Source organism: Carica papaya, chromosome 5 (genome assembly GCF_054855325.1).
Source record: "Carica papaya isolate Zhongbai chromosome 5, ASM5485532v1, whole genome shotgun sequence".
NCBI classification, from domain to species: Eukaryota; Viridiplantae; Streptophyta; class Magnoliopsida; order Brassicales; family Caricaceae; genus Carica; species Carica papaya.
The window spans coordinates 7,846,029-7,865,431 of NC_142313.1; the positions used below are offsets into that span (position 1 = coordinate 7,846,029).

At 36.0% G+C, this 19,403-nt stretch overlaps 2 protein-coding genes across 13 annotated transcripts; one reads left to right on the forward strand and one right to left on the reverse strand.

Moving 5' to 3' along the window:
* Positions 1–7,194: 7,194 nt before the first annotated feature.
* LOC110806880 (Galactose mutarotase-like superfamily protein) lies at positions 7,195–11,185 on the forward strand. 9 transcript variants are annotated; one of them, XM_088219425.1, is made up of 10 exons: positions 7,195–7,950; positions 8,030–8,144; positions 8,313–8,495; positions 8,585–8,713; positions 9,020–9,076; positions 9,164–9,327; positions 9,605–9,739; positions 10,006–10,108; positions 10,554–10,656; positions 10,832–11,185. In XM_088219425.1, exons 3-10 carry the CDS (start codon positions 8,385–8,387, stop codon positions 11,038–11,040), a joined length of 1,011 nt encoding a protein of 336 aa, XP_088075551.1. In that variant the 5' UTR covers positions 7,195–7,950; positions 8,030–8,144; positions 8,313–8,384; the 3' UTR covers positions 11,041–11,185. The 9 variants fall into 9 exon arrangements, with proteins under 9 accessions (XP_088075551.1, XP_088075548.1, XP_088075550.1 ...); XM_088219424.1 differs by having other exon boundaries at positions 7,196–7,950; positions 8,292–8,495; XM_088219423.1 differs by having other exon boundaries at positions 7,196–7,950; positions 8,296–8,495.
* Positions 11,186–11,673: 488 nt separating this feature from the next.
* On the reverse strand, positions 11,674–19,147 carry RRP41 (3'-5'-exoribonuclease family protein). Of its 4 annotated transcripts, none has more exons than XM_022031839.2 (12): positions 18,426–19,147; positions 15,878–15,933; positions 15,625–15,671; positions 15,478–15,533; positions 15,336–15,374; positions 15,065–15,132; positions 14,629–14,707; positions 14,510–14,546; positions 13,831–13,947; positions 13,633–13,718; positions 12,168–12,257; positions 11,674–12,046 (listed from the first exon to the last, which is right to left on the reverse strand). In XM_022031839.2, the coding sequence occupies exons 2-12, from the start codon at positions 15,895–15,897 to the stop codon at positions 11,999–12,001; spliced, it is 687 nt and encodes a 228-aa protein (XP_021887531.1). In that variant the 5' UTR covers positions 15,898–15,933; positions 18,426–19,147; the 3' UTR covers positions 11,674–11,998. The 4 variants fall into 4 exon arrangements, with proteins under 4 accessions (XP_021887531.1, XP_021887530.1, XP_021887528.1 ...); XM_022031838.2 differs by having other exon boundaries at positions 15,878–15,940; positions 18,426–19,146; XM_022031836.2 differs by having other exon boundaries at positions 15,478–15,538; positions 18,426–19,145.
* Positions 19,148–19,403: the final 256 nt, after the last annotated feature.

Below are 19,403 nucleotides of genomic sequence, written 5' to 3' on the forward strand. Positions count from 1 at the left end.
CCCAGATTGCATCATGCCCCAAGTGTGCCTTAGGCAATCCTGTTATAAAATCTATGATGATATGTTCCCATTTCTACTCCGAGATTGGTAATGGTTGAAGTAGCTCACCTGAGCGTTGATGCTCTGTCTTGACCTGTTGACATATAATGCACTTGGAGACGAAATTAATAATTTTCTTTTTCATCTTGTTCCACTAGAATCAGGGTCACATACTTTGATACATCTTAGTACTCCTAGGATGCCTTGTGAACCTTGAACTGTGAGTCTCTGTCATGATATCCCTTTTTAGTTCAATAGTGAATTTGGAACGCATACTCTATCTTAGAAACTGAGCAACCCATCGGTAGAGACTCAAAATTCTGAATTTAAACCCTCTTCTGTATCTGTTCTGAGAGTTGCTAAAGTGGGATCAGTAGGTTGAGCTTCCCTTATTCTCTGAATCAATTCAGGTTTGACTACTAGATGAGCCAGACATGTGGCCTTTTTTAGATCTTGGAGTTGTATTTGCTGCGTAGCCTTTATTATCCTACATTCAGAAACCATTATGTGAGTTAACATACATGCACTCTTCCTGTTGAAAGCGTTAGCTACCACATTACCCTTACTAGGATGATACAAGATCTTACAATCATAGTCCTTGAGGAGCTCTATCTAATGCCTCTAACGCATGTTGAGATCTCTCTGGTTGAATATATACTTTAAACTCTTATGGTCTGTATAAATTTCAAATATCTTTCCATACAAGTAATTGCACCAGGTCTTCAAGGCGTGGATAATGGCGGAGAGTTCCAAGTCGTGGGTGGAATAATTCTTTTCATGAGTTTTCAACTATCTGGACTCATAAACTATGACATTTTCGTATTGCATCAACATGTAACTTAGTTCTTCGTAAGATGCATCACTATATACTGTATATCCACTTATCCCACTCGGTAGAGATAAAACTAGAACAGTAGTCAATCGTTTCTTAAGTTCTATAAAGTTCCTTTCACATTCGTCATTTCAATCAAACTTGACGTTTTTCTTCGTAAGTCATGTTAGGGGGCAACTATGCTTGATAACCCTTCTACAATAACCTACCATGCCTAAAAATTTCGAACTTCCTTAACCGAAGTCAACTGCTTCTAGCTTGTCACTGCATCAATCTTCTTGAGATTCATTTACACTCCATCATTTGATATTATGTGGCTTAAGAAAGAACTCTGCTCAAGCCAAAACTCACATTTACTCAGTTTTGCATATAGTTTCTTTTTCCTGAGAGCCTGTAAGACCTAAGTCAAATGCTAAAGGTGTTCCTCTCTGCTCTTTGAATAGATCAGGATATCATCAATAACCAATATGACGAACTGATCCAAGAACGACCTAAAGACGCTATTCATCAAGTCCATAAAGATTGTAGGTGCATTAGATAATCCGAATGGCATAAGCAGGAACTCATAGTGCCCACACCGAGTTTTGAACACCGTATTAGGAATGTCTTCTGCCTTGATCTTTATCTGATGGTAACCCGAATGCAGATCAATCTTGAAAAAGACTGGGACACATTGTAACTGATCGAACAGATCATCAGTCCTGAGGAGGGGGTACTTGTTCTTGATTGTGACCTTGTTCAATTTCTGGTAGTCAATACACAACCTCAAAGACCCATCACTTTTCTTTGCGAACGTGACTCTAGCACTCCAGAGAGATATACTGTGCCGGATGAACCCATTATCCTACAATTCCTTGATCTGTTTTTTCACTTATTCCATCTCAACATGACTTATCTGCTACGGGTCAACTGAGATGGGCTGAGTGTCAGGTTGAGGATTTATAGCAGATTCAACTTCTCTATCTACTGGCAGTTCTAGTAGTTCATCAGGAAATATATATGAAAAATCTCAGACAACGAAAATATCTTGAATTCGAATTTCTTTCTTAGACTTGCCTAACTTAGAAAAGAATAGTTGGGTTAAAGCAATTTGATAAACAATATAGTTATCGGGAGTGAATAATATCTAAACTTTTTATTAATTTATGAAAGATTCTGTGTTAGGAACGTTGAATACAAGCTTTTTATGAAAATAATTCACGATGACATGATACGCCGCTAACTAGTTCATTCCAAGAATTACATCAAAATCTCTTATATCCAGTACTATCAAATCTACACTTAAGTCCCTACCTGGTATTTCTATGATACAAGCTTTGTATATGACATTTCGTAATATTGTCCCATTCCCAGGTGTAGACACAAACAATACAGAATCAAGGCTTTCAGTTACATATTTAAATTTTTTGTAAAAGTATGTGAAACAAATGAATGTAAAACCCCCGTATCAATTAAAACATGTGTAAAGTGGTTACAAATAGCGTGCGTACCTTGTATCTCGTCCATATTAGCTTCTGCATCCTGTTGGGTGAGGGTATAAACTCTGCCCTAAACTGGAGGCCTAGCTTGATTTTGATTCCGCGAACATTTTCTCGCATAGTGTTGGGCACTTTTACATATGCAGTAAGTGTTGTTGAGGCAATAGTAGGGTCGATCCACATAGTCCTTACCACAGTACTAACAAGTCTTGCTGCGTCCTGTTGTCGGGGCGTGAGGAGGAGCTTGAGTCACGGGTCTAAGTCTCTTGTTCTGCTAGTTCGGTGCAGTAGGTGCTGACCTACGATGTGGAATTAGGGGTCTGAGGTTTCCCACTGCTTGAGGAAAGATGCAGAGGTTCCTTTCTATCAACTATGCCTTAGCCAAAACTACTAAATAGGTGTTGAGCTCGAATACATACAATTGTTATCTAATCTCAGGATGGAGATCCCACTCAAACTTCCTTGCCTTTTTGCCTTTATCCATCATGCTCTCATGAGAGTATCGACCCAACTCCAAGAATTTCTGGGCATACTCTAACACTGTCATATCCCCTTGGACCAAGTGTGCAAACTCCATCTCCTTTAGATATCGAAAGTGTTATGGGAGGAACTCTGCATTGAAAGCTGCTAGAAACTGTTCCCAGGTGACTGGGATGGGTAGGGTAGCCTGTTTTAGTTGTCATCAACACCCTGCCTCACCCACGAGCATGTAAGTGGTAATGATAACCTTCTGTTCGGGAACCACTCTAAGAGTTATAAAGGTTTTCTTTGTCTCTGCTAACCAATACTTAACTTTTTAAAAAGTGGATGCGCCTATAAAAGTAGATGAGTTAAGTCTTTTGTACCTCTCAATGTAGCATGGGTCCATCACGGGTGGAGCTGGATGAGAAATTGGATTATGCTGGGAAGGGATCGGGTGGCCCTGTGGCTGCACCTGGTTGTATGGCGGGAGCACCATATTGTATTGTGGCAGTGCCGGATGATACGGTGGAGGAGCAAGGTTATACCGAGGTGGCACTAGATGCTCTCGTTGTGGGGGTGACTCACATTGTGGCAATGGTGGAGGAGGATCAGACATCTCTCTCCTCCCTTCCTTAGCTTGCTGGGCAGAGATGAGTCTCTCCAGCATCTTGAAGAACTGATTGCCATCCTCTCAAAGCGAGCCATCCCAATCTACTCTGTTCAGCGGGGGCCTACCTACCTCTCCTCATGTCCTTATACCTGCATTTCACAATAAAGAGTTGAGAGTTGGGTTGTACTGAATGGTTCCGAGGAACCAACTCTAATACCAACTGTAATGACCCAAAATTTAATTGAATGGTAATATTGAATTAATAAAGTATTAGCAGAATCAATTAAGAATTTAGGGTTTACATTTCTTGCACAGTTTAATCAGAATACCCAATAGAGTTACAAGAATGTCTCTTGAAGGAAATTAAAATAACATAAAGAAAAATGCAACTAGAACTTATAGGGTCGACCTCCGCAGCGCAACTGGTGAAAAATGGGAGGCAAACTTTAACCACTAACTTTCTTATTGTTCAGGATCCGAATCTTAATCGTCTTGATTTGAAATAGTTAAATAAGGGGAATGAGCTACACTAGCCCAGTAAGAATATCAACACTTTACAATCGATGCAGAAAATCAAATGTTGGTAAAAATCACAAAATAACCAATAAAACTATTTCCCTTTTAGATAAATTCATTTAATTTTTAAAAAATACTAGTTTCATACTCATCTTTCAAGTTCCCAGATACGATAGCAATCTGTTAAACACATTAAGAAACTAATAATAATCAAACCTTACCTTTTTACTTACTTATTGGTGTCTCTAGGGGTCCATAGGAGTTCCCACTATATGTGAACCCAATATTCAATCTATTAATTAATCGACCATCTCCATATCCCGTGCGGTAATGGGCGTCAAACATATCACCGCCTTAATACCCCGTCCGGTATGAGGGTGAACAAATACTTTCTAACCCCTTCCAGTATGAGACTTTTCAGCCCTCTTCGACTGAGGTAACGTCCACAGTAGGGTTGCCTTATGCACCGAGTCCGTATACCCTTTCCCATAACATCAGGTAAGCCTTCTACATACATACCTTCATCATCAACCAGCCATCCATTATATACAATAATCTTATTTCATAATTTCAGGACAATAGAACGATAGTTAAGTAGACAATACAATTTGATACTAAAAAAAGCATAGTCATGACATTTATTTTCAACTAGTCAACAGATATGGATAAACGGGTAGATAAACTAATAAATGAGAAAGTAATTAAAATCAATAAATTAAAGCACATGATATAATAGTAAACAATTTAGGCAGTATAGGAATAAATAGACAACACAGATAAACTATACATTGACCAGTTACCAGCTCCATTGGTGACTTGTACTTAATTAAAGAAAGGTTGCCAATATTCACAAATTTCACCATTTAATTATTATTTAAACTTTAATTAACCGTAACGGGAGAAATGATGAGGAATTCTTACTCTGGGTTGGTGTTTGAAACACTGTCTTTTTTATTGTACTTCCCGGCGGTTCTTGAATTTCTTGAGTTTTTTATTTGAAAATCAAAAATACATGTCACATATCTTGAAATATCCAAAAAGGCAAAAAATAAAGATTTTTAAATTTTCCGTGCCAATTTAGGGTTCTAGCACGGCGCCGGAGCATGGCAACGCCGTCGACTCTGCCGCTTACGGTGGTGCTTCCTCTCGATTTTGGATAGTCTTGAGCAAAAATCTATAAAATTCGTGGTTAGGTGGCCTCTGTTGGCTGAAAAAAAAAAGAAAAATCGAAGTATTATCGATGGGGTGGTTTTTCGGTGCGACGACTCCACTGTTCCTCTCTCACGGCCGAGGATTTTCTTCAGTCGTCCTGCACCAGAAAAGAGTAAGGAATACAATGGTCAGAGAATGGAAGGAAACAGAAAGGGGATTCGGGCTCACTGAAGGGAATTTAGGTTGCGGGTGCAGTTGCTCGGACAAGCTTCCCCCTTGGTTTTCGGCTTTTCTTTTATTTTTTAGCGTCGATATAGGTGTGGGGAGACTTAGAACTGAATTTCAAAGCGAAAGGGGGAAAAACTCACCTCTCTGGTGTCAGCGGCGAGCTCTGGTGCGACGACGACAACGACAACTAATCTTCTTCTCTGGCGACTAGTTCGCTTCCGATGCCCCTTTTATTCTTCTCTGATTCACTCTTGGCAGCCAGGGTTAGGGTTTCTTATGGAAGAGGAGTTTAAATACTCCTCTTCATTAAATCCGGGCCATCCATTCGAAGAGATGTGACTCATTCTTGGCTGTTGGATCAATCCTATATGGGAAAACGAATCTGAACTGCACAATCAGATGAAATCAGGACCGTTCGATCGCACTTGAAAGGAAAACGAATATGGATCGTATGTGCGTGCGGGAGTGGATCTGGACCATCGGATTGGTTAGTACGTGGATTGCTCGCGTGGCTTCCCGCATGGATGCGTGTTCGCGTGTCTGCCACGCGGCGCACGGTGATTGGTCGTGCTATTGACGTGGCAGTTCTACGTGGCCCTTTTTTGTTATTTGCACTTTTACCTCAGTTTTCCAGTTTTTTTTTTAAAATAAGTTATTTTTTTTTTCAATTTGGCCATGACTTTTGAAAATTATTTTCAAATACACCTAAAATATAATGTTCTTCAAATTTTCAAATAAAAATTGAAACTTAAAGTTTCTAAATTTATTCATTAATATAAATTGATTATCTCGGTCCTACATTCCGAGCCCCGGTGTTACATAAAAGCATATTCTAACAAAACTAGGATAAATAATCAAATTACACCAAGAAGTTTGTCATTTCTTCTAATTTGGTTTTAATATTTTTTATTATAATTTGATCCTTTAAAATGACTAGTTCATATTTTAAAGAAGAGTTCAAAAAAACAATTTTAACTTATTAATAAAATTAGTAACTATAATAAAATCTTAGTTTTAATTGTTATTAATTTAACTAAATTAGTCAACGTTAATTTTTTGAGTTATTTTTTAAAGTATTTAAAAATGATCTAATAATTTTAACTTTTTTTTTTGTTATGAAATAGAATGAAATTAAATATTTAAAAAAAAACAGAAAATACTAGAAACTAAATTATAAGTAAAAAAAATATTAAATATCAAATTATAATAAGTATCGAACTATAATAATTTATTCAATAACTTATTATAAAAATTATATATAATATTTAAATAAATGTGAAAAGTGTTGAAAGTTCATAAATATTTTAAGTTAGAAAATAAAAAAACTCATGGGATCAGTTTCTTTTAAAACTTCAACTAGCAGATTTTAACCTATTTGACAATTGTTCTTCGCCATTACATCTCTTTGTTAAGACTTAAAAACAATAACCAACCGGCACCACTTATTTAGGAGCTTCAATTTTTTTTAATAATAATGTAATTAATAATAAATATGCTAAATAGTAGAGTTTAATGGTAAAAAATTAAATTTTACGTTGTTAAACTTTATTTAGAATCATTTTTTTAAGAACTTGGCATAAAATACACTTAAAAATATTTTAATTAAAATAACAATTAATCTAGTTTTACTCAGATTTTAACTTAAAATTCTTAATCTTATCAAGTATTTGACAATTTTCCCCCCGAAAGTGTGAAAAAGTCAATAACCAAATACTTCAATCTTATTATCCACACAAGCACACAGCCCGAGAGTTCATGCATGGAAGCTTCGTACTAAAATATTTCTCAGTATGACATCCCATAAAACTTGATTAAGACTGAAGAAGATTTGATTTAGAGCCGAAAGCGTCACTTTCCATGTCCATCGAATCGTTGAACTGTGGATGGAAATTGAATTTAAAACCAACTGCACACTTTTCTTCAAGAATTTGATTTTGATATTTATGGAGTTTCAGGCTGCTGCTTTTTTTTTCCCTGGTCTACCATTTGACGCAAACAACTCTCCTCCAATTTGTTTTTATTAATTTAGTGATGTCAAAAGGGATTGTTGTTATTATTATGATTGTTATAATTACATAATTGTTGTCTGAGCTTGCAGATCAAATTTCCCATTTTTAAAACTTGACCGTTCGTGGAGATATACATATACTTTCATATACTTCTCGTATCCCCACGTCCTAGATCTCAGCAACCCTAACATGAACCCGCTTTTCTCTCCCCTCTTTTCTTTTTCTCTTTTTCTAATCTACTTCTCTTGCTTCCACAGTCTTGCCTCCTAATCAAGATTCAACCTTCCTTTTTTAATCACATTTATTGCTTATAAGAGTAAAGACCCATGTAGAATATCTAGTCTAAATCCATCTCAATCTTGCCTCTTTTACATTTTTGGTTCCTGAATGGATTTTTTTTTTTAAAAGGTGTTTAGGGGTGAGTTCAGAGAAATAATATTTTGGAGTATTCTTCCTTTTAATCTTGAGGCCTTTTGAATTTTTAAAATTCTTCAAGGGGGAATTTTTCAAAAATGAGGAACCTTTTTCTTTCCATACATGATAAGTGGTGCATTTAACGTTTTATCCTTTTGGCCTCAAAATCTGATTGTCCTCTTCTGTTGGATGAATATGACAAATTCCTGGGTATAAAATTATGAAATCTAAATATAGGTGTTGGTTGATGCATTTGCCAGATGTTAACACTCTACATTTGCTTCTGCAGTGTTTGAGTTCCATTTGCTTTCTCTTTGGGTTACATTTTCTTTTTGCTTTGAGTTATGTGTAAGAAAGAAATTTCTGGATCTACGGTCAAGAAAATTCAGAAATCCTGAAAATGGGTAGGTTGGTTTTTCTCTTTTCTTCACATTTATAACAAAAATTGATCTTTTCTTTAATCAGATTCTCCACCATATTCAGTTTCATTACCTTTACCTTTTCATTCATTTCCCTGAAAGCTATTCCCATTCTGTGTTTTCCATGCTAAGTTAGAGCTTTAGAAAGTGCAGAGAGAGAGAGAGAGAGAGAGAGCGCAGAGGATAGCAGAGAGAGAAAGTAGAGGCTTTACCTTGTGTTTTCAAATGGGGCATTCTGCAGTTGTGTGGGATCATAGAGCTGCAATTGAGATAACAAAGGATTGGAATGGCGTTGATCAGGTTGTGCTTCGAAATCCACACGGGGCTTCAGCAAGGGTGAGATTTTGGGTTTTTTTTTTTTTTAATTTCATTTCCTTTTTGAAATTTGTTCGGTTTAAGTGATAAATTTGACCTACCCATAACAGGAATGCTTTCAGTTTATGCGAGATTCTATTGATGTTTCTCTTTTGACTATAAAGGTTAGCTTGCATGGAGGTCAAGTCACCTCATGGAGGAATGAGCAAGGGGAAGAACTGTTGTTCACTAGTACCAAGGTGCAGTTTCTTCCAATTCCCTATGTATTGTCCATGAGAATGACTTAGATCTTCCTTCATGTAATCTCAAACTAAACTTAATACTGTGTCAATATTTTGAGGCCTTCTCTGATTTAATTTTGATTGGTATTGCTGATTTTAAGCTGGCAATTTCTTTTACCACAACCTAGGGGTCTTTATTCAGTACCCTTTAAGCTGCAAGAACACATTGTTTCTGGTGCCAAATATAGATTAACAGGAAACCATCTATAGTAAATGATTGCTTGACTGAGCAAATCTGTTATTGGGTTCTTTTCTTGATTGCAGGCCATCTTTAAGCCACCAAAAGCAATGCGTGGAGGAATCCAAATTTGTTTTCCCCAAGTATTTAAATCTTTTCTATTGTGTCAATGAATTCCACTTTCGAATAGAAATCATTGATGGTTTTCCTCTTTTTATGCTTGTTTGAAGTTTGGAAACTGTGGGCTACTAGAACAACATGGATTTGCAAGGAACAAGATTTGGGCAATTGATGATAATCCTCCACCTCTGCATCCAAATGATTCAGATGGAAAATCTTTCATTGACCTAATGCTTAAACCATCTGAAGAAGACTTGAAGTTCTGGCCCCACAGGTATAAGTTGCGGCTCTGTCAACTTTTTGTTGAATTTATCAAACAAGACAACAAATACAATTGTTAAGACAGAGGCACTCAGAACTTGATGTTCTGACTTCTTTGTTTTTGAAGAAAAATTGATCTTTTCTGTTGAATGAAAGATATGTAGAGAATAGTTCATGAGATACTAGTTCTATATTTATCAAAATGACTACATGTTTATCCTATGCCTTTACGAAGCTCAATCTTTATTTTTGTGTTTCTAATGTACCATTTCTTTGATTAATTTTGGTAGTTTCGAGTTCCGCCTTAGGGTGTCGCTCACTGCAGATGGAGATCTGACATTTATATCACGAGTGAGGAACATCAATGGCAAGCCATTTAGTTTCTCATTCGCATATCATTCGTATTTGTCAGTTTCTGACATAAGGTATGGAGTTATTTTCTGAACCTTCAAATTATTTGCTTCCATAATCCTACTAATTAAATTCCACAACACTTGAAAGTTAGATGTTAAAGAGGAAAAGTGTGAGGAAAGGTGGAATTTTCTTCTCTTTAGAAAATTGAGAAAACTTGACTAATCCAGAGAACCTACCGATTATTAACAGCTACTGCCATGACTTTCCCTGTTCTAATACTGAGAATTTTGTTCATGATATAACATTTGGACTTAGAGGAATGGATTTATGTACACAGTGAAGTGAGGATAGAAGGGCTGGAGACACTTGATTACCTTGACAATCTCTGTCAAAGGGAGCGGTTTACCGAACAAGGAGATGCAATAACTTTTGAATCTGAGGTAGGTTTTTGGTTTTTGTTATTTTTTTTACATTGTAACTGGCTCGATGCTGAAAATGACAATTCTACAACACCTTCGGGTCGGAGAAAGTGAGAAAATGAAATGGTTGCTATTTGTTGTTAAAATCTCCCTGCTTGACCTTCACGGTTCGAGAGGATTTCTTCATCTGTTAACTTTCTAACTCAATTTCTTGTTAATTCTTGATGGCAAGGTGACTGACAGTTTTTGTTCTCTAGACAGAAGTTTAGGGATGAAATAGCATGAGAAAAAGTCAAATCTCTTTTTTAAATTGGATGAACTTCTATTAAATTCCATCTAATCCTTGAGGGGTAGAGGGTAGAATACATTTTGTAAAACTGAGGAGATGACAGGTTAATTTGGCATTTTAATGTATTTAAAACTTGTCCTTGGCAAGATTGTATTTCACTGATATTTCGTTGTCTAGCAGGTAGATCGAATTTATCTTGGCTCTCCTAAAGTGATCGCTGTCCTTGATCATGAAAAGAAGAGAACATATGTGATAAAAAAGGAAGGACTGCCAGATGTTGGTAAGCAGCCATAATTTTAAATATCCGAATTTCAATCATAGAACAAGTTATTAAATCAGAAAATACTGCAGCATTGTGAAATACGAACACTTGCTGGAGAAACTAGATTGGGTAGAAAGCAAATCATAAACAGAACTTACAATGCTATGTCTTCTTTTTTCCTGCATTAAAACAGTTGTATGGAATCCCTGGGAGAAGAAATCAAAATCTATGGTAGATTTCGGTGATGAGGAGTACAAACAGATGCTATGTGTTGATGGGGCAGCAGTTGAGAGATCCATCACCTTAAAGCCTGGAGAAGAATGGATGGGAAGGCTGGAGCTCTCCGTCGTGCCTTCAAGTTTCTGCAGTGATCATTTTGATATTCGGAGGAGAGACTTTTGATGAACAATGATCAAAAGTTTTCAAGAGCAAAAAGATCTCACAATTGGCGCTGGATAAAGTTTTGAAGTAGACGTAGCCAGTTGTTGACTTGTTGAAAGTTGTAGAAACTGAGTGTTTAATTATATATATTTACTCTCCTAAGCCATATCTTGCTGAATAGTTGAAAAAGGAAAAATGCATCATATGCCAACTTAGGAAAAAAAAAACTTCACTTCAATGAAAAGTTAACCTAATGAGCAATTACAAAAAGAGATGGGCTTCAAGATTACCGCGTACGCAGCTGCCCCAATTCAACAAATCCAAACTCCTCTACCCAGTTTTCAATTATCACCAAACAACTTGAAATATTTAGCAAAGAAATATAATAAATTAACTATAATTGGCCACCACTACAGTGACAGTCGAGATACATGTAAAATCCATACTTGAAGAAAACTTTTCTAATTCGAAACTGTAAGACACTAATTTGGAGATTTTACTAAAATTTTTCTGAGCAATCATATCTTTTTAAGCAACACCCATTTTAGAAGTTTAATAGAACCACTTGCACTTGAGCAGAGATGTGGGGATGGGCTGCTCAATGAGAACACTAAAGGTTAAACTGCAAATTTCAGAGCAGAGAGACATTCCGACTGAATACATGAAGAGCTAGTAAGCCTCCCTCTTTTTTTCTTTTCTTGGAAGAAAAAAATTAACCATCACAATGTTACATGAATCTCCTCAATGCTACTAATTTGCAAGAGAGACTCAAAAAAAAAAGGTCTTGCACATGGATTCCACATTTCCAGTGAATGAAGTCAAAGCTGTGGACAGCCGAGCCTTTGATCAAAGAATGGCAGAATCCATGCTTGACAAGCCAAAGATATATGTAACTAAAGAACTGCCAGTTTCGGAAAGATAGCCATTAATAAGTGCCCAAATACAGAAAAAAGTTGAGCTGTCCATCCCTAAGTAAAGATTATAAACCCCGACGATACTCCAGTTGCTTGGTATTCTCTTGCAAAACCTGCCAAGGAAACCCATAAAAAGTTCCAATAGATCGTTGAACATAAAAGAGGGAGACGAGCTTCTGAAACCAGTACACATCAATAAGAGAAGAAATTACTGGCCACAAGAAAGAGAAGCACCTCTCGAATGTAAGTTGCTATGGCTTTGCAGCCTTCTATAGCAAGTTGGAAGACATTTTCAAAGATATCCATTGGCAACTTGGAGTCCATCTGTGTTTAGAGGAACATCAACACAAGTTTGGAGTAAAACTTCAAAACCTTAATATGGAAACACAATCAATCAAATGGTGGGAACAATTGGAAACTAATTAAGGTGAAGAAAGCACAAAACACGGAATTCTCCATTTCAAGAAACTGAGAGATTAGCATCAGGAAATAGAGTTAAATACACATAAAAGAAATGGAAACAATAAGCACAAGCAAAATAATTAGAATCAATTGAACGAAGTGTGTTGAGGTTTAAATTTTTTGACTACCAACCACTTAACTGATTCAACCCTCTGTTTTAACTACAGTTCAGAAATCATGGTTAAAAGCAGTTTAGAATTAGAAGGCAACAAAACTGAAAAGATATGACTTATGTAAGAGAAAATGGTCTCCAACACATTCCAGAAAGGAATACTCTAAAAACCTTTGCACTGGAAAAATCATGTGTGCCTGCATAGCAAGAAGGCAAAAACTATTTCAATTACTGTTGCATACTCATCTTCCCCTCTGCTCCCATCACCGAAAATCCTCCATGCCTATCATGACTTTGAGAAGCAGAGCTATTTAGTTGAGCTTTCCTGTCTTTCTTCAATGATTTCTAACTGCTTGGTTTAGAAATTTAACTGCAACCTTATGATAAGAAAACTTTATAATTTTACTCATAGAAATGTTTCGGTAATTCTGAGATTCTGTTTCTGTATGCCAGAGAAACTTTAATAGACACTAACGCATCATATAAGAACCCTAGGATGAAAACCAACATAACTTGGATGACTTTATAATTTCTAACTGCTTGGTTTAGAAATTTAACTGCAACCTTATGATAAGAAAACTTTATAATTTTACTCATAGAAATGTTTCGGTAATTCTGAGATTCTGTTTCTGTATGCCAGAGAAACTTTAATAGACACTAACGCATCATATAAGAACCCTAGGATGAAAACCAACATAACTTGGATGACTTTATAATTTCTAACTGCTTGGTTTAGAAATTTAACTGCAACCTTATGATAAGAAAACTTTATAATTTTACTCATAGAAATGTTTCGGTAATTCTGAGATTCTGTTTCTGTATGCCAGAGAAACTTTAATAGACACTAACGCATCATATAAGAACCCTAGGATGAAAACCAACATAACTTGGATGACTTTATAATTTCTAACTGCTTGGTTTAGAAATTTAACTGCAACCTTATGATAAGAAAACTTTATAATTTTACTCATAGAAATGTTTCGGTAATTCTGAGATTCTGTTTCTGTATGCCAGAGAAACTTTAATAGACACTAACGCATCATATAAGAACCCTAGGATGAAAACCAACATAACTTGGATGACACAAAAGAAACTGGGAACAAAGAAACTGATTTTCACAAACACCTGAAGAAGAGTCACTTTGTCCAACTTAGGTAGAATTCCTACAGTAACATCAGGGCCTCCACCACCATCTTCAACATAATTCAAATCTGATCACATGGCAAAAGGCAATGAATTAAACTCTTACAAAACAATCTCACAATTAAAAACTAAATGTAAAAGCCCACATAAACATATGTCCGGGAGGAATTCAAATTTTACCAAGTAGGGGAGTACTGTTTAGGTACCCAGCACTACAGGAAGTAACAATATCACGCATTGGAATCCCAGCATCTGCAAGGGCTAATGTTGCAGCATTGATACATGCAGATCTAGTCCCTGCAGGCAATATTCAATAAAAGTATGCATTTGCCCATTAACAAAGCATTCCCCAAAATTGAGTTAGATGATGTATGACAAATTAGGATTAGTTTTCCTACTTCGAAGAGCCTAGATATCACAGTCACACCTAAAAATTCTTAACTGTCAGACTTCAAAGTTTGATTGCCTTATGCAACCAGAAAGATTGAGAAAATTCTCAATGACTCTTTTTTTAGTAGCTTAACTTTACCAAGAAGATACAAGTCGGGCTCATTCTGCATCACTAGGAAAAGAGCCTCCAAATGTCTAGCATTTACCACCCAAAAGTTAACAAAATTGAAGTAAAGGATGTCCATGGCATCCATTGACTCCATACTTTCCTATCACCAATTTACTAAATACTCTTGGGTTGGAGGAGATGAGAAGAGAAAGGAACAAAATGTCCATGGAGTTGGTCCCTTAGAGACTTTTCTCAAACAGAGAATGGAAGGGCTTCCATGTGCTCTTCCACATGGAAGTAGGAAATCAAATGGTGTGAGAACAAAGACACGGGATACAGAGCAGTTGACTTTGAAGTTACCTCCGTCAGCCTGGAGAACTTGCACAAAGATATCTATCTGCAAAGAACATAGAAAGACCTAAGAAAATAAACAATGCATTAACCGGTAGGTAAAAGATTCTGAGAAGTTTCAACAGAACCTGAGAACGAGGCATTAAATGTGTCAATATGCATGCTTCCATTGTCTGGCGAATAACTAGAGATATTTCAGTCGATCGCCTGAGTGTAACAGGAAAGTGTTCGGTCTATCAGTCCAATTGCGAACAAAGCTTAATCAAGACGCATTCTATAATATACCATTCTAATCAACAGCCTAATTCATTGATTTTTCTTCTAAGATAGCAATTGAATTATCCATTGAATACGAAAATCCCATCTAGTCCGCATCTTCCTTTGCAAACAACGAAACAAAGAAGCACCAGTGTGTTCCAGACCAATTTCCATACATTAGCTCTCCATTCAAATAACACATTTCCCATTGTTATATCCCGTTGTGTTAGTCATGAACATTTAGCATTGCATCATCAAACTAACAAAATTTTTAAAGAGGGAATTTCATAGGTGAGTAAGTATAACCTGTCACCCTTTGGTTTTCTCTTGCGATCTCCTGTACTAAAATTAGCCATACTGTACTCACAGTGTACCTGACAAATGTTTAGGTATATTTCATTAGTGAATCGAATCAGAAAAATTCTAAGGTGATTTTCACCAAGACGTGATCTCTAGTGACCACCATATTCATCGGAACATATAGTTCAAACAGTATTGAGATAAAATAGACCTAGTGCAAAAGATGATACAATTCATGGAACTTGGTCAATAAAACATTGAAAGTAGGCAAGTATACCAGTGCTTGATCACTGATTTGTTGGCTCCTATTTTGGACCTGAAAAACATGAGGATTTTTGAAAAACCAGTCACTGTTATCAATTAAGCAGTTATAATAAACTGATGAAAACAAACACATTAACAAGCAAAGAGAAGGGTACCTCTCTAGGGCCGTATACTGCAGCAATTACTTTGGTGTTCCCCATCTCAAAGAGAGCTGAACTGAAAATTTAACCCAATTAAAATTCAAAACTAATCCTGCTTAAAATATCTGAAAAGAAAAGCAAATTATGATTATGTTCAGGTACCCGTCTGCCTTGGCAACAGCACCAATCTCTGCTCGAAGTTGCCGCATCTTCAGTTTATTAAAGAAATTAAAATAAATTAATAGAAGGAAATAGAGTGATATAGAGGCAGCTGAGGACCAGACGCTGAATAAAGCACAAAATATTTAATTTGGGAATAATAGTCAATAGAACAGGAAAACTTTGTGCGGAAAGAAGAGATAAATTGAGCTTATTTCAAACAAAAAAAAAAAGAAGAGATAATTGAGCTGTATACTTCCATAGGGCGTCGACCATCTAAACGGAGTCCTTCAGGGCTAACATACTCCATCTCTGCAAGCTATTGCATAGCAAGAATTAGGAACTGAAAAAGGGAAGTTGATTTTTAAAAATACTTTTATTTCAAAACTAAATCTAATTAGATAAAAAATTAAAAAAAAAATAGGACAAATTATCAATTTAGACTTGAACTATGAATTATGTTGCAGAACTTTTTTGTAATAACAATTTGATTCCTGAATTCAAAAAGCTTATTTCAAAATGTGATTATTTAATAAATTTTATGCATAAACAACAGAATCCTATTCTCTTGCTTAAATGATGCAAAAAAATGAGTTAAAATTGTAATTTCTAGAGAATTTGCGTGCTTGGAGTCCCTGATAATTAAGTAAACCAAAATTTTAACATGACAGCAATTTTAGAGAGACATGAAAGTGAAAGCCTATCGGGTCACTTTTATAACTGGATAACCAGCACCGAAAATCATCTTTAGTTAGATGTTAGGTGTTTTGATAATTCCTACCTTATTGACTGCAACTTCTGTATTTATTATCGCATTCATTATTGTTCCTCCATTAGATATTCTTCTATTTTAAGTGAATTCTTGGACAAAAAAAATTAAAAATGGTTATTTCAAGAGTCTTTTCCTCACCTAATATCTATAATTGGCATTTTTATAGTTTAAAATAAAACAAATTAAATGTTCTTACGAAGTTTATTGAAGTTAAAATTTAGTTCTTTTGAACTTTCAAATTCTATCAAAAATAAAAATCTGGACAAAACAGAAAGAATTTCTATTATCTTCTGTCAAGATTCTCACAAATTTTATAAAAAATTATGAATCAAAACAATTTTATAAGTTTGAGAATCAAATTGTAGCAAAAATAACTAAAATGGTAATTATCCACAAAATTAATTATCAATTCATTCTTTACAGGCTAATAATCAGTTCATTTTTACAACCTAACAAGCACCTGCTGCACCAAGGAAAAACAATTACTTCCATACACTGATTAAAATAAGAAAAATAGTTCATTGACAACCATGTAATGCACAAAAAGGGCACCAATAATAGTCTGGACAGACAGCAATTCCTTTCCTAATAGCAACTTCCCCATGAGATAACAAGTAGAAATTAGAACTAGGGGCATTCGTCAGTCCAGAGGTAGGATGGACTGGGCTGACTTCTTCAATATCTTTCTGGACTAAAGATTCAGTGGAAGTTCAAGTAGGAGCTGTTCAGTCCGGTTTGATCTGATTTAGGTCCTTAAGGCTTCTTATCCTATTCTGTTTGTTCCGTTCCTAGAAACTGTAAGCAAATTTACAGAAAAATATAGAGTGTTTGACTTAACTTTAAAAAAGAGTTACTACCACAACCATGATGTAGGAGCAAAATTCTTCAAAAATAAAAATTTGCAATAATGCAAAAAGAGTCTCCACTAATCAATTTAAGATGGGATTAGACACGAAGACATGTCTGGTCTAATAAAGAGAAATTAAGCCCGGAAAATGAGACCAAAGGAAAAGGGTGAGTCACCCACCCGGTAATATATTAATTAGTTCTAGCTAAAACAAATATAAAGATCAAGGATCCAAACAAAATAAAACTAAAGATACCTACTTATGAAATAAACCTAAGTGTCCAAAGTGACAGGGAACAGCTCCCAATTTACATTTATTTCACTTCTGAAACAATGATATAACACACTGATTTTCCAGTTTAAATATCCTCTAACAGTCACTATTTACTTTGTTTTCACACAGTAAGCCACATGTTAATCCTCTACTTTAAACCACCAAAAAAACAGAATTCCTAAATATGGAGATCAATACACTAAAAAAACCCAAAACAGTTTAATTTTCCTCATTTATTCATTCTAAAGACAGCAGGCAGAGCATACTAATTATCCACTTTACAACATCAGGCAATCCCTTGAATAGGCAAACTAAACAATATGGGTGAAAGCACACAAAACAGTCCCTGCCTAAATACTCAAAACAAGGTGATTCTCCATTTATCATTTTTCCCAGCAGCAAAAGCATATCCAAAACAGTATTGCATAAAAAAAAATAAAAAACTGACAGATGAAGCGGATGACAGTCTTGAAGTCTTAAAACAGAACTGAGAGTGTCATAAAGAAAGCTTAAGAAAACATGCAAGAAAGTCTTCGTTTCAACTCAAAGCAGTAAAGTAAGCCACCAGACATTTCATTTACCTCACGGATATCACCAAATTAAATCACACTATTCCATACAGTTAAACAAAAATTATGCAACAACGAACTCAAACTCAAACTCAGACAGTTTCAATTCTGCAAACTCCTTCATTCATTCTCCAGTTTCCTTGACGGCATAATATTTTGATAAAACAGACTCAACTCCCTCTACATGTAATTCAGATCATATCATGCCTTCACAAAATTCATTCCCAAGTATGACATTTCAATAGATTCAACTTCTTGCTTTCATCATGCCTACTAAATCATGCCTTCACAAGTTTTATTGAAAATCAATAGAATTAGAAATGCTAGATTTTCAGAAATTACCTAAGGGGTTCAGATTGAAGATCCCCTAGCACCTTCAGCTTGATGGGTCTCTTCCTTCCTTCCTCCCGTTCCTCTTTCTCTCTTTCTCTCTTTTCTCCTTATGTATCAGACTCACCCTCTTTTTCTCACTGTCTTCAGAGTGTATCCTCTGTCCCGTTCTCCTTTCTCAAGTACTCCTTTATGAATGTCCACGAATCGTTTTCTTCTTCTCTCTCTTTATGGCCGAAGAAGGCTTCGAAAATATCTGTGGACCTGCAAACCTTGAAACTCTTCACGGGTCTCCTCGTTTTCAGCCCCTGGTCACCATCCTCACTTGCATTGACCTAAGCTTCCCTGTGTTCCTCTAACAGAACCCCATCATGGAAATGCGAAAACCCTCTTCACGCTTCGTCCTTTGCTCTTTCTTCTTTCAGCTTTCACCCCGTTTGACCTCTGTCTCCAAGTCCTGCCACCCAACTGTCCTGCTCTTCTCTTTCTCACTTTCCACTTCGGCGCAATGGAGACCCAAAACGGAGGTTGTCTGCCAAAACTCCCCTTCTGAAATCCTCAAGCTGCGTTCCTCTGGTCTTTAAAACCTGGAAGAACGAAGCCCAGCCGCGCCTTGCAAGCTCTGTTACGCCAAGCCAGCTTCAACCCTATAATTTCTAGACTTGACGACGTCGTTTAAGTGATTACCGGAAATGACATCGTTCCGGCTTATTCATGGAGTTTTGCATTTCCTTGGCGATTACAATAGATCTACAAGTCAGGCTTCCTGCAAGCTTACATGGGCGGGGCTAGTTGGGTTTGTGTGTGTGGGCTTTAATCCACTGGGTCCACTGATTTGGGCTTTTCATTCCATTTAAACAGAACTCGGATTCCCTCCTCTCTTTTTTTTTTTTTTTTTTTTTTTTTTATTTTTCTTTTTTTTTCCCCTTATTTCTTCTCCTTTTTTTCTTTTTAATTTTTTTTTTATGATCCTTTTTTTTAAAAAAAAAA

Excerpts from the sequence above, each read along its gene's own strand:
- LOC110806880 (XM_088219422.1), top strand. The coding sequence starts at position 8,385 with ATGGGGCATTCTGCAGTTGTGTGGGATCATAGAGCTGCAATTGAGATA. Across the intron at positions 8,714-9,019 it reads TGTTGTTCACTAGTACCAAG|GCCATCTTTAAGCCACCAAA; the intron begins GTGCAGTTTCTT and ends TCTTGATTGCAG. Across the intron at positions 9,328-9,604 it reads TTGAAGTTCTGGCCCCACAG|TTTCGAGTTCCGCCTTAGGG; the intron begins GTATAAGTTGCG and ends TAATTTTGGTAG.
- RRP41 (XM_022031836.2), bottom strand. The coding sequence starts at position 15,931 with ATGGAGTATGTTAGCCCTGAAGGACTCCGTTTAGATGGTCGACGCCCT. Across the intron at positions 14,708-15,064 it reads AGAAAACCAAAGGGTGACAG|GCGATCGACTGAAATATCTC; the intron begins GTTATACTTACT and ends TGTTACACTCAG. Across the intron at positions 12,047-12,167 it reads TAGCAACTTACATTCGAGAG|GTTTTGCAAGAGAATACCAA; the intron begins GTGCTTCTCTTT and ends TTTCCTTGGCAG.